Source organism: Pongo abelii, chromosome 6 (genome assembly GCF_028885655.2).
Source record: "Pongo abelii isolate AG06213 chromosome 6, NHGRI_mPonAbe1-v2.0_pri, whole genome shotgun sequence".
NCBI lineage: Eukaryota > Metazoa > Chordata > Mammalia > Primates > Hominidae > Pongo > Pongo abelii.
The window spans coordinates 6,503,164-6,517,003 of NC_071991.2; the positions used below are offsets into that span (position 1 = coordinate 6,503,164).

General features: G+C 44.5%; 2 protein-coding genes across 7 annotated transcripts in view; one reads left to right on the top strand and one right to left on the bottom strand.

The window, feature by feature from the left end:
- Positions 1-13,840, bottom strand: part of EIF2AK1 (eukaryotic translation initiation factor 2 alpha kinase 1) — a 35,895-nt gene that overhangs the window by 4,507 nt on the left and 17,548 nt on the right. For all 5 annotated transcript variants that reach the window (XM_024250028.3, XM_024250027.3, XM_063725634.1 and 2 more), the window contains 5 exons: positions 12,135-12,462; positions 9,767-9,878; positions 8,641-8,741; positions 592-706; positions 289-371 (listed from right to left, as the gene is read on the bottom strand). In XM_024250028.3, the coding sequence (XP_024105796.2) occupies positions 289-371; positions 592-706; positions 8,641-8,741; positions 9,767-9,878; positions 12,135-12,462 (739 nt within the window). The remainder of the gene's footprint in view (positions 1-288; positions 372-591; positions 707-8,640; positions 8,742-9,766; positions 9,879-12,134; positions 12,463-13,840) is intronic.
- Positions 2,425-9,881, top strand: ANKRD61 (ankyrin repeat domain 61). 2 transcript variants are annotated; one of them, XM_054560156.2, is made up of 3 exons: positions 2,425-2,698; positions 4,018-4,115; positions 6,653-9,881. In XM_054560156.2, the coding sequence occupies exons 1-3, from the start codon at positions 2,564-2,566 to the stop codon at positions 7,593-7,595; spliced, it is 1,176 nt and encodes a 391-aa protein (XP_054416131.1). In that variant the 5' UTR covers positions 2,425-2,563; the 3' UTR covers positions 7,596-9,881. The 2 variants fall into 2 exon arrangements, with proteins under 2 accessions (XP_054416131.1, XP_009240796.1); XM_009242521.4 differs by having other exon boundaries at positions 2,427-2,779.

Below are 13,840 nucleotides of genomic sequence, written 5' to 3' on the forward strand. Positions count from 1 at the left end.
CTGCAACCTCTGCCTCCCGGATTCAAATGATTCTCATGCCTCAGCCTCCAGAGTAGCTGGGATTACAGGCATGCACCATCACACCCAGATAATTTTTGTATTTTGAGTAGAGACCAGGTTTCACCATGTTGACCAGGCTGGTCTTGAACTCCTGACCTCCAGTGATCCATCCACCTCGGCCTCCCAAAGTGCTGGGATTACAGGCGTGAGCCACTGCACCCGGCCCTGTACTGTTATTTAAGACTTCAGAATAAGTTGAATGAAAGGGCAGAAAGCAACAAATACTACCTTGGCATCATACTCAGATCCTTCCAACTGTTCGGGTGAAGCGTACAGACAAGTACCCACTCTGGACGTATGTGTTGGTGTTCCTATCATTTCAAAAGCCACATATTAAACATTGCAGTTAGCACTGTCAACATTAAAGAACATTTACTATGAGCAAGCAGTGTAGCTCCTAAGAGAACAACAGTTGCTTTTTATCTTTATCTTATCTTTGCTATTAAATCTTTATGATTCTCTTTAAATACTAACATGTGCAACCATGTCTTTTGCTTATGCAAAGAAAACAAAACAAAACCAAAAACTTACTCTTCCCGTTTCTGTTGTTCCAGTCTGTGTTCTTCTGTAGGATGTCTGTGCAGGCCAGACCAAAGTCTCCTATTTTTACTTGCTGATCAGGCCCATGAAGAAAAATATTTCTTGGCTATCAACAAACAAAACAAGTCAACTCCTTGGCTTTCTTAAAACAAATAGTAAAAACTTGTAAATGTTTCTAAGTGTTTGGAACTCAGGAGCAAGCAGCCCCTCAAAAGTTAAATATTTGAGGAATAGTTCCCAAATCTGCCTGCAGGTCAGAATCATCCAGGAGTTTTAAAAATCTCAACATCTGGCCGGGCGCGGTGGCTCACACCTGTAATCCCATCACTTTGGGAGGCTGAGGCAGGCAGATCACCTGAGGTCAGGAGTTCGAGACAAGCATGGCCAACATGGTGAAAACCCATCTCTAAAAAATACAAAATTAGTCAGGTGTGGTGGTGCATGCCTGTAATCCCAGCTACTTGGGAGGCTGAGGCAGAATTGCTTGAGCCTGGGAGGCAGAGGTTGCAGTGAGACGAGATCGCACCACTGCACTCCAGCCTGGGAAACAGAGTGAGACTCTGTCTCAAAAAAAAGAAAAGAAAAGAAACGACTGTCCTGTCGAGTCCAGAGACGTGATTTTCCATGTGTGAGAAAACATTTTCAATGGCTTTTTCAAGGCATGATAAATCTAAGCACCGGCAGCCGGCCTGCGAATGTAACAAACCGCATGGCTCATCCACCTGGAAGATCACAATAAGCGAATAGGATGTAGAGGAGTCAGCCCATGAAAGGGAAGAAAGTTTCGTTATTGGGAAATCCAAACTTAAGCAGGGAAGGGACCAGGGTGTAACCCTCTAAGGGGATAATGCAACTTAGGCGACGTCCGGGAAGATCGTAACCCTGTAGTCCTTGACCAGTGAGGAACCGAGGTAGGTCTTGCATGCTAGGAGATAAATTACCTGTTGTAATTGCCCTGGGTGTACCTGCCTACCAGACACGCAACCTTGCAAGACTGCTATTAAAAGTCTCACTTTCACTGTTCTTTGTGCCTCTAAGTTCATTTTTTGGGTTTGGACGGGTGAGCATGTTTCTCACACTATGAAAAAACTTTGATTTTTTTTTTTTTTAAGACAGAGTCTCGCTGTGTCGCCAGGCTGGAGTGCAGTGGCGCCATCTCGGCTCACTGTAACTGCCACCTCTGAGGTTCAAGCAATTCTCCTGCCTCAACCTCCCGAGTAGCTGGGACTACAGGCGCACACCACCACAGCCAGCTAATTTTTGTATTTTTAATAGAGACGGGGTTTCACCAGTATGGTGAACGCCAGTATGGTCTTGATCTCTTGACCTCATGTTCTGCCTCTCGAAGTGCTGGGATTACAGGCACGAGCCACCGCACCAAGCCAACTTGGATATTTTTTAAAAGCTCCCAGATAACTCATATGATTAGCCAGGGTTGGGAACTAACAGATCACACTAAATGGCTTTATTTAAGCAAAGAGTACAGACCCAAAACATCTCCCAAACTATTCCTATGCCGGAGAAAAACTGAACCCATAATGGGGAGAGGGAAGATTCTATTATAATAAAAACTAAAAAATAACTTAGGTTAAAAGTTTTCTTACTTTAAAAGTAATAATTTTAACTTTGTATTTTAATGCATAAATTCCTCTGTTTTAGCTTTGATCATTGTTTCAGCTACACTTGAACTGGAGAGAAATCAAAAATAAAGGTGTAAGATGATAGCTTGAATATGTTTTTATGATAGAGTAGAAAACCCTAAAAACTGCTGACATTTGACATTCTATGATCAAGGAACAAAGTCTGGACGCTTGGTTCCAAACTTTGATGGATTGCCTTCACAGATCCAATTCTCGACAAATTCTAGAACGGTTCTAGAACTGAACTGAAAGAATCATCATAAAGAGACTGAAACTGACCAATTCCATAACAACATTTTCCCCTGAAGTCTTAAGTTTTTCTCATGGGGAACATACCCAGGAAAGGAAGCAGAGACCTGGTGGTTGACAGTGCCAAGTCCCTGGAAGATGGCCCATCCGCAGCACTTCACTCGAAACTCTATGAAGCGATCATGAGAGAAGACTGCACTACGATCGAGGTACTCCTGAGAAATCACCCTGTCAACCAGCCCATCACCATTCTGCCCAACTCCACCAGCAACAGATTACTTCTGACCCAGGTACCCTCTTTTCTGCTTAGTCACTTCTGGAAAAAAGTCAGGCTGCTTAGAAAGGAGCATGATCTAAAGCTGGTGAACTCGCTAAGCTCACAGCCCTTACAAGACATGACTCCAGCTCACTCCACACACACTGCAGTGCTCCCTAAAGCCCGCAAAGCCTCCCCTACACATGTCACACACAAACCAACATGAGAAAACACCAGATCCTGTGTGGCCGGAAGACCATTCATGTCATCTCTCAAACATACCCACGGTGATGATCTCCATGTGGTCAAATTAGTTTTTCCCTTTTTTGGCCAGACGCAGTAGCTCATGCCTGTAATCCCAGCACTTTGGAAGGCCGAGGTGGGTGGATCACCTGAGGTCAGGAGTTCGAGACCAGCCTGGCCAGCATGGCAAAACCCCGTCTCTACTAAAAATACAAAAATTAGCTGGCCATGGTGGCAGGAGCCTGTAATCTCAGCTACTCGGACGGCTGAGGCAGGAGAATTGCTTGAACCCAGGAGGCAGAGGTTGCAGTGAGCCGAGATGGTACTACTGCACTCCAGCCTGGACAACAGAGCAAGACTCCATCTCAAACAAACAAACAAAAAATAGTTTTTCCCTTTTTAATATATACATTTTCATTTTCTAAATTTTTATACAATGATTATTACCTTTACAATTAAATTCAAAAAGGAAATCACCCTCTCTTGTACCCTACTGTCTTATCTTGCAACCACGGTGTAAAACCACTACTTACATGTGTGTATTTTAAGAGCTGGCACAAACAGCTCTGCTAATCAGACAGAACATATGCTGCGTTATATTTGAAAACCCTGAAGATTCAGGTTTTACTGCTGATAATACGACTTTGGCAACGACACACCACCTACTTGTCCATCACCCTGTGGGTTAATTTAAGGACTAAGTGACTTCATAGCAAGTACCATTAATATCACACCACAGGCTCTTCTGAAGAATCAACTTTCAAAAATTTCCAAAGCTTTTGAGTGTTATTTCTGTTGCCTCAGTAAATGTGCATTTCTGTAAAACACAGATTTTATAGTATGGAATTCACTGAATTTTGATCATTTGAAACAGGTAGTAGAAAAGGAAACTTTCAATGCACATACCAGAAAAAGAGTGAGCCAATGAGACACTCAATAAACATATTGCCTTTGAAATGGCAAGCTAACACAAACAGTATTTTTAACTACACAGGGCCACTTGTAATGTGTTTTGTTTTCCCTCCAAAGCCGACAGAGTCTATCATCCCCATCCATCTGGCTGCCAAGTACCACAAGGCCCAGAGTCTGCTCTGCCTGTTACGGCATGGTGCTGACCCAGAAGTCAGGTAAGTTAACTCCAACGAAAATCGTTTTTTTTTTTCTTTTTTGTTTTGAGGCAGGGGTCTCGCTCTGTTGCCCAGGCTGGAGTGCAATGGCACAATCTTGCCTCACTGCAACCTCTACTTCCTGGGTTCAAGAGCTTCTCCCACCTCAGCCTCCCGAGTAGCTGGGATTACAGGTGTGCGTCACCATGCCCAGCTAACATTTGTATTTTTAGTAGAGACAGGGTTTCACCATGTTGGCCAGGCTGGTCTTGAACTCCTGGCCTCAAGTGATCCACCTGCCTCGGCCTTCCAAAGTGCTGGAATTACAGCCCTCAGCCACAGCACCCAGCTTCACTGACAATCATTTCTAAGTGAGGATATACCTGATACAGATTTTTTTCAGTTCATACATTTTTTCCACTTATGTTTGGACTTGTTCGTTCTTATGAATGAACCAATGTCTTTACTGAGTAGATGAGATACTCTGAAAAACTGAGAAAAATGCAACATCATAAAGATTTTGCCAAATTAATGCACATTCTGAGGATTAAGTGCTCAATGGTGGTGTTGTGAGGAATGCAGTAAAGTCCTTGCCATGGCCTTCAATAAGTTTAACCACCAAAGTCAGGTGTGAAAAATAAAATATAGGTAGACAATGGATTTTCTTTTGTTTTTGTTTTTGTTTTTTGAGACAGTCTCGCTCTGTCGCCCAGGCTGGAGTGCAGTGGCGCGATCTTGGCTCACTGCAAGCTGCACCTCCTGGGTTCACGCCATTCTCCTGCCTCAGCCTCCCGAGTAGCTGGGACTACAGGCGCCTGCCACCACGCCCGGCTAATTTTTTGTGTTTTTAGTAGAGATGGGGTTTCACCGTGTTAGCCAGGATAGTCTCGATCTGACCTCGTGATCTGTCTGCCTCGGCCTCCCAAAGTGCTGGGATTACAGGCGTGAGCCGCCGCGCCCAGCCGACAATGGATTTTCTTGTTTATTACTCTCCCCTAGAAGGTAAGCCGCATGAAAGAGAAGTTGACCTTGTGCACCACTGTATCTCCAGCACCTCAACCAAATCAATGCCTGACACTTAGCAAGTGCCCAGTAATACTGAGTGAATGAAAGAATTAAGTAGTATAGGCCGGGCGCGGTGGCTCACGCCTGTAATCCCAGCACCATGGGAGGCTGAGGTGAGTGGATCATGAGGTCAGGAGTTTGAGACCAGCCTGGTGAAACCTCATCTCTACTAAAAATACAAAAACTAGCCAGGCGTGGTGGCGGGCACCTGTAGTCCCAGCTACTCGGGAGGCTGAGGCAGGAGAATCGCTTGAACCCGTGAGGCGGCAGTTGCAGTGAGCCGAAATCACGCCACCACACTCCAGCCTGGGCGACAGAGCGAGACTCCATCTCAAAATAATAATAATAATAGAACTTCTTGCCCCAAATCCTTACCATGCTCCAGAAGAACCCACCTGACCTGTCTTGCTCCCAGCCTCTCCCTGAGCACCCCACCCCAGCTCTGCAAGTCCTCTCGAAGTCCCTTCCACATCTCAACCATCACAGACTCGCCCCATTCTCCTCAGGGGACCCTTTCCTACCCTGTGTACTGCATGCACTATGTGAGGCTTCTGCACCTCTCTAGAACTCTGCCAGCTTGCACTATTTACTGAGCTGTTTCACTGTTTCACGTCTATCTTCCCTGCTAGACTGTAAGCCCTACAAAGGTAGGGGCCACCTGCTGTTTCACCATATCCATAGCCTAGGGCCTCACGCTGAACAAATCTATGTGAACTAAAATCATTTTCTAATTTCAGCAGAGCAGTTAGATTTACATAATAAACCTTCCTTTTGCTCTGCCAAAACAAAGGAATTTTTGGAAGTGCTTCTGAGGTAAGGGCCAAGTTGTAAAATGCTCATTCCACCTGGCCTGGAGCAGGGAATGAACTTCGGAATGACCACAGGTCTTCAGATTCAACCCCTGTCACTTCTTCTGCTCCCTACACACTCACGCAGAAAAATGTTGGGTAGGAGAGCAGAGACAGAGCCTCTAAGAAAGGAGTCAACGGGAGTTCGGGCCTTCACGGCTCACTTCTGTGGCAATAACAGATCACACTCAAGTCCACACAATTCCACAGAAAGCCAGTAACCCAGTCCAGCACTGTGTGAGGTGCCAGGCTGCAGAAATCACTAAGGTAGGCCTTGAAGGGACACGGCCCTAGCGGGGGTGGCACAGGTAAAATAGGCTGCTCCAAGAAGCTGGGCCTCCTTCACAACATTGTATAAAAGTGAAAAGAATTTTTCAAAAAAAGAATTTTTTATATATATATATATATATATATATATAAAAAATGAAGCTAGGCCCCATCATGTAGTGACGCATCCCGCCACATCCCCCGAAAAACCCTGGGGTAGCCTGAGAAACTACCCAGCAATACCGATTTTCAAACACATCCTTAAGTTAATTAAAGGGTCTTACTTTAAATAAATACTGGCTTCTTAAACATTAACTGTTCACGTAGAGCCATTCCCACTGTGAATTCAGTGTAACGTGTAATCAATACCCATTCTAGGGACACGACAGGCCTCACCACACTCAACTTAATGCTACTGCACTGGCCGGTCACTTCCACCACGTTGGCAAAACCAGGCAACAGAACGCACAGGCTCCTGACAGACATTCAGAATAGCACCATCACATGTCTCCGCATCTTGTGTGCGCACGGAGCTCAAGTTAACGCTCAAGGGGAAATCAGCAACAAACGTTCACCACTCCACCTGGCCATAGCATATGGTTGCTATCCAGTTCTCTCCATTTTGGCCCAAAATGGTGCCGATGTCAATGCTATTAATGAAGCCAGCATGACACCCCTTCACATGGCCGCAAACATGCTGAATAAGGAGATGATGGAAACACTCATTGCCTATGGAGCAAACGTCAACTGTGCTGTCTCTTCCACGGGGAACACGCCCCTGAAGCTTGCAGTGTGCACTGCGTCAAGCAAAGCAGGCCGACTCCTCGGGGCGGGGGTCAGCTGCATCCGTCTGCTGCTCACTCACGGAGCCAAAGTCAACGCCCAGGACTACAAGGGCCAAACAGCCATCCACGAGGCATGCTTTGGAGGCAGAGAGGCAATCATCAATCTCCTGCTTGAATTTGAAGCAAACGTTAACATTTTAACAAGAAACGGGGAATCTCCAATTTATATGTACCTTCAGCGCAGTTTCAATGTAAGAGATACGGCACTTCTGGCCAGGCTACTTTATCACACTTATCCTCTGAGAATGACCAATAACCAAGGAATTCTACCTGCAGGAATCATGCTACCAGAATTCCACTTCTTAAGGGACACCCTAATAAAGCAATCGCGAAAACCTTTATCCCTACAGGGTATCTGCAAAAGAAACATCAGGAATATTTATGGTGAGAAATACAAACGGCACTTGAAACAATTCCTCCCAGTGACGATATGGAATTCTGTCTACTGCTGTTATGACTTGGCATATACCTCTTGAAATAAGACCTCCCAGTTTCACAGCAGAGGGACTTTCAGCCACTCAAACTGCATTTTCTGGCTAGACATGTCCCAGAAAATGCTTCACCTGTCACCTATGACATCCCAAATGTACAAACTACTGGTTCTTGAACATGTTCCAAAATATAAAGTGATTTGCCTATTAACATTTTTGTTCCTAGGTTTTTTTTTTCATGCCCTTTCCATGATTTAACTTTGGGCTGAAAAGTAAGCAAATTAATTTAAATCTCTTCAGCCAAAGACACAAATATATTTTCTCTCTTTCTTGATAGCCTTTTGTGGATAAAAATCAAATAGTCATTATAGACTTTTTTAAAACAGCAAAAAAACAAAAAAACTTCCGATTTTGTTAAACTTTAAGATGAATAATTATAGAAATATAGTTTATCTCTAAGTCTGCAATAATATATATGCGCATTTCTGTCAGCACTAAATACATTTAAGCACCCCTGATTATATCAATACTCAGAGCACCTGAAAAAAAGTACTCATACTCCACAGAGGATTTTCAAATGCCCCAAAATTACTACTTTAAAATTCAACTTACAACCAAGTGCAGTGGCTCACACCTGTAACCCCAGCGCTTTGGGAGGTCAAGATGGGAGGATCACTTGAGCCCAGGAGTTCAAGATCAACCTGGGCAACATAGCAAAACTCCATCTCTACAAAAAAAATTTAAAAATTAGCTGGGCATAGTAGCACATGCCTGTAGTCTCAGCTACTAGGGAGGCTGAGGTGGGAGGATCGCTTGAGCCTGGGAGTTGGAGGCTGCAGTAAGCTGTAATCATGCTACTGCGCTCCAGCATGGGTGACAGAGTGAGACGCTGTCTCAAAAAAAAAAAAAAAATTCAACCTAATGTTTCCATACTCTGGATCTATCTAACAATGACTTATCTGACAGTAATTATAACCTCCTAAGCAAATGAACTAGGACACGTAATCTTATTTAGTTTAATGAACCAACATCAAGTCGTCCCTGATACAAAGCTCCCACTGCTTTCAATGATTTCATCGCCCCCACTTACCTTCAGATCTCGGTGCACAATTCCCATGTTATGTATGTAAAACACACCTTCTACTAATTCTTGAAAAATTTTTGTTGCAACATTGGCCATAAGATAAGGACCTTGAAGTAAAAAAAATAGTTTTATTTCTCTAATTTTTTTACTCATTACATTGGCATCTAAATATTAATGTCGTTCTAAATACATTAACATCTGACACTTAAGAACAATCAGATTTTCAACAAAGTCAATGCTGCAGAATGGTCTAAAACCTAGAAATAAGCAGGAAGCGTTCACAGAAACCATCACAAACCAGCACCCAACAGTTGATGGACTTTGTCAACCGGAAAGAAAGTACCTCTAACTTCAATCAGAGCCCTCCCCTGTATTAATGACTTTTTAAATAATTCTCGGGTATCAGGCAACTGGATTTGATAAAGTTGAAGTTCCCTTGAACCCCTGACATTCTGGGATTTAATGCTAATAAATCTGGTATCCTAGCCCATAGTGGATTAAAGATATTATTACAAATAATGGAATAAGAAAAAAGATAAAATGTGTTAGCTCCAGGAGTATGATTCAATCATCTGGAATACCTCACTTTCCAAAAATGACACAGCATATGGCCCAAAAAAAGTAAGTAAATTAATTCATCTATTAATATGATGACATACATTTAGAGGATGGAGAGGTTTTACAGGACTAACACAAAAATTGATAAAAAATTCTGGCCAGGCGCAGACGCTCACGCCTATAATCTCAGCACTTTGGGAGGAGGGGACAGGAGGATTGCTTGAGATCAGGAGTTGGAGACCAGCCTGGGCAGGATAATGAGACCTTGTCTCTACAAAATTTTGTTTTTCAAAATCAGCCAGACATAGTGGCATGCACCTGTAGTCCCAGCTACTCAGGAGGCTGAGGTGGGAGGATCGCTTGAGCCAGGGAGGCCAAGGCTATAGTGAGCAGTGGGTGCACGACTGCACTCCTGCCTGAGCAACAAACAGAGCAAAGCTCTGTCTCAAAAAAATAAAATAAAATAAATAACAAATAAAAATGAAAACAAAGCATCTGGAGGAAACTCCTACTTGAGATGGGGAAGGTGTGACTGTGTCTATTTCCCGGCCCAGCGGACCCAGATGGTACTCACAGGCAGACTCATCCACATACTCCCGGCCCCGCTTGTTTCTATCGGCTATCCAATCCCACAGCGAGAGCTCACACAGCTGCATCTGGATGTGCAGCATCAGGTGGTACTGTGCCTAGGAGAGGACACAGTGATGGCTCCCATCTTTGCACGATTCACTCGCATTATTCATTTAGCCAACAAATATTCATCTGCCTATTCTGGGCCAAAAGAGTAAGCCTCTAGGGAAGTCATTTAACCTGTGTGGACTTCCCTTTGCAAGACAGAAGTGCTGAGGACACAGGCCCACCCAAGAAGCCCAAAGTCTAATGAAAGCAACAGATAAGGAGAGCGATAATTAAAACAGGGTGTTGTAATACCAGCAGAAAGGGGGCCAGGCTGAAGTCAGGCAGGGGTCCAATGGCAGAAGCTCTCAACTGTGACCCGGAGAAACTGGTCCTGAAACTCGTCTGCTCGCTACCTAAACAGTTTTTAAAGCTAAGAGAAAGCATCAAAGAATGGCTGTATGATATTCTACTACTCTATATATTTCTACAAAGTATATATACTTTGTCTGGCTTCACGTTGTACATAACTAATAACTTATTCAATAAAAAGGTAAGCAAACACCAAGCTTACTGTAGCCCACTGTATATACCATCTGATTTAGGCATCTAAGAAAATTTTCCAAATAAAATACAGAGAAATGAAACAATTCTGATTAAAAGTCCCCCAAACTCAAGTCATCCAGATTCAGGCGAAAGTGTTCAAAGTTCTAAGTTTCATAAAAAAGCACAGGCTCAGCCAGGTGTGATGGCTCACACTTGTAATCCCAGCATCTTGGAAGGCCAAGGCAGGTGGATCACAAGGTCAGGAGTTCAAGACCAGCCTGAACAACATGGTGAAACCACGTCTCTACTAAAAATACAAAAAAAATCAGCCAGGCATGGTGGTGCGTGCCTGTAATCCCACTACTCAGGAGGCTGAGGCAGGAGAATCGCTTGAACCTGGCAGGCGGAGGTTGCAGTGAGCTGAGATTGCACCATTGCACTCCAGCCTGGGTGACAGAGTGAGATTCCGTCTCCAAAAGAAAAAAAAAAAAAAAAGCACAGGCTTGGTCGGATACCGTGGCTCATGCCTGTAATCCCAGCACTTTGGGAGGCCGAGGCAGGCGGATCACCTGAGGTCAGGACTTCGATACCAGCCTGGCCAACATGGTGAAGCCCTGTCTCTACTAAAAATACAAAAAAATTAGCTGGGCGTGGTGGTGGGCGCCTGTAATCCCAGCTACTTGGGAGGCTGAGGCAGGAGAATCACTTGAACCCAGGAGGCAGAGGTTTCAGTGAGCCAAGATCATGCCACTGTACTCCAGCCTGGGTGACAAGAGCAAAACTTTGTCTCAAGAAAAAAAACACAGGCTCAGAAACACATATTTCGTGACAAGAATTAATTCTGCACTGTCTATGTATATGGTATACACAGTTTTATAATCTTAAGAAGACAGATTATGTGTAGACCCTGTTAATTTTCATGTTTTTAGTTTTATTTTTTTATTTTTTTTGAAACAGAGTCTCGCTCTAGTTGCCCAGGCTAGAGTACAGTGGCGCAATCTTGGCTCACTGCAACCTCTGCCTCCCGGGTTCAAGCGATTCTCCTGCCTCAGCCTCCTGAGTAGCTGGGATTACAGGCGCACAGCATCACGCCTGGCTAATTTTTGTATTTTTAGTAGAGACGAGCTTTCACCATGTTGGCCAGGCTGGTCTCGAACTCCTCATCTCAAGTGATCTGCCCTCCTCAGCCTCCCAAACTGCTGGGATTACGGGCGTAAGCCACCACACCCGGCCTCATGTTCATGTTTTTAATATTACTACTTAAAATACTGGTGAAAGCATGGTGGCAGCATGACCACGGAAGGAGGGTTGTATCAGTATGACCCTCAACAAGAGCCTCCTGAAAACTACAACTAACATAACATCAATTTTAAAATTAAAAAGAGTATCCTGAATACTGAGCTGGTAATCCTACTGGGACTCACCTAAAGTCATGCTGCAAAATCTTTTTGCATAAATATATCTTTATAGCATGATGCTAACGTACAACAGAAACAGAGTGTGAGTGAGGCCGCCAACTCTAGGGTACACACTCCAGATGATCTGGAGCTGTAAATGGCCAGGTGGGGGAGGCAAGAAAAGGACGTGGAGGAGTTAACTAAGTGAAGAAGGGAGAACCGAACACAAAGGCCACATGGCAAGGGGAACATGGCCAATACAAGAGACTGAACGCAAGGCAGAAGAGCCGGAGCTGAGAGAGGGTGAGAGAAGGCCACACACCTGCACAGACCTCAATACAATCACTACTGGCCAAATTAGGAGGGTGTGGGAAAGTAATCTACCTCTGTCTGACCCAAAAAGTTGGCATTTTCTTCGGGAGATTCTTCGGTGGATGTGAAACTCTCCTCTAGGTGAGAATTACGCCTGAGTGGCAGCTGCTGTTCCACAATTGAACTGGTAGACAAACCAGCCAAGCCATTTTCCTGGAGCTCCAGGGTCGACTCAAGTTCACCAGAGTCTCTTATGACTAAATTGGTGGTGTACTTCACCGATTTGTTATTCTGATTTTCGGTGTCAGATTCTCCAAAGCATTTTTCTTTTTCTGGGGTGGGCTCAGCAAAGATAATGGATGAGCTGCTACTTTCATCATTTTTAACACCATATTGGTCTCTGAAAAAAAAAAATAGTAAACATAAAAGTCAATGGGCCAAGCGCAGTGGCTCATGCCTGTAATCCCAGCACTTTGGGAGGCTGTGGTGGGCAGATCACTTAAGGTCAGGAGTTGGAGACCAGCCCACCCAACATGGTAAAACCCCATCTCAACTAAAAATACAAAAATTAGATGGGTATGGTGGCATACACCTGTAATCGCAGCTACTGGGGAGGATAAGGCAGGAAAATGACTTGAACCCAGGAGGTGGAGGTTATAGTGAGCTGAGATCGTGCCACTGTACTCCAGCCTGGGCGACAAAGTGAGTGAGACTCCGTCTCCAAGAAAAAAAAAAAGTCGGCCGTGTGCAGTGGCTCATGCCTGTAATCCCAGCACTTTGGGAGGCCAAGGCAGGCAGATCACGAGGTCAGAAGTTCCAGACCAGCCTGGCCAATATGGTGAAACGCCATCTCTACTAAAAAATACAAAAATTGGCTTGGCGTGGTGGCATGCGCCTACAGTCCTAGCTACTTAGCAGGCTGAGGCAGGAGAATCGCTTGAACCCGGGAGGCAGAGGTTACAGTGAGCCAAGATTGCGCCACTGCACTCCAGCCTGGCCAACAGAGACTCCATCTAAAAAATAAAAATAAAAAAAGCCAATGTACAGGTCTGGCACAGTGGCTCATGCCTATAATCCCAACACTTTGGTAAACCAAGGCGGGAGGATTGCTTGAGCCCAGGAGTTCGACACTAGCCTGAGCAACATGGCAAAACCCCATCTCTACAGAAAATACAAAAATTAGCCAGACATGGTGGCACAAGCTTGTAGTCCCAGCTACTCAGGCAGCTAAGGTGGGAGGATTGCCTGAGTCCAGGAGTTGGAGGCTGCAATGAGCTGTGATCATACCACTGCACTCCAGCCTGGACAAAAGAGTGAGACCCTGTCTCAACAAAAATAATAAAAAATAGGCCAGGTGCAGTGGCTCACACCTGTAATCCCAGCACTTTGGGAGGCCAAGGCAGGCAGATCACCTGAGCTCAGGAGTTTGAGACCAGCCTGGCCAACACGGCAAAACCCCGTCTCTAAAATACAAAAATACAAAATAAAAAAATACTAAAAATACAAAAATTAGCCAGGCATGGTGGTGCAGGCCTATAATCCCAGCTACTAGGGAGGCTAAGTCAGGAGGATCGCTTGAACCTGGGAGGCAGAGGTTGCAGAGAGCTGAGATCACATCACTGCACTCCAACCTGGGCGACAGAGTGAGACTCCATCTCAAAAAAAAAAAAAAAAAAATACCGACAGGAAATATCTGAAAGGAAGAAATAATTTAACATTTTGTAATGAAAATAAGCAAAGTCTAAAACACTCCTCCGGAGCTCCTTGTAGCAAAAGAC

Bases quoted from the DNA above. Each gene is read 5' to 3' on its own strand.
- ANKRD61 (XM_009242521.4), top strand. From the start codon at position 2,564: ATGGGGAACATACCCAGGAAAGGAAGCAGAGACCTGGTGGTTGACAGT. The intron at 2,780-4,017 runs GTACCCTCTTTT...TTCCCTCCAAAG, and splicing joins ACAGATTACTTCTGACCCAG to CCGACAGAGTCTATCATCCC. The intron at 4,116-6,652 runs GTAAGTTAACTC...TACCCATTCTAG, and splicing joins GGTGCTGACCCAGAAGTCAG to GGACACGACAGGCCTCACCA.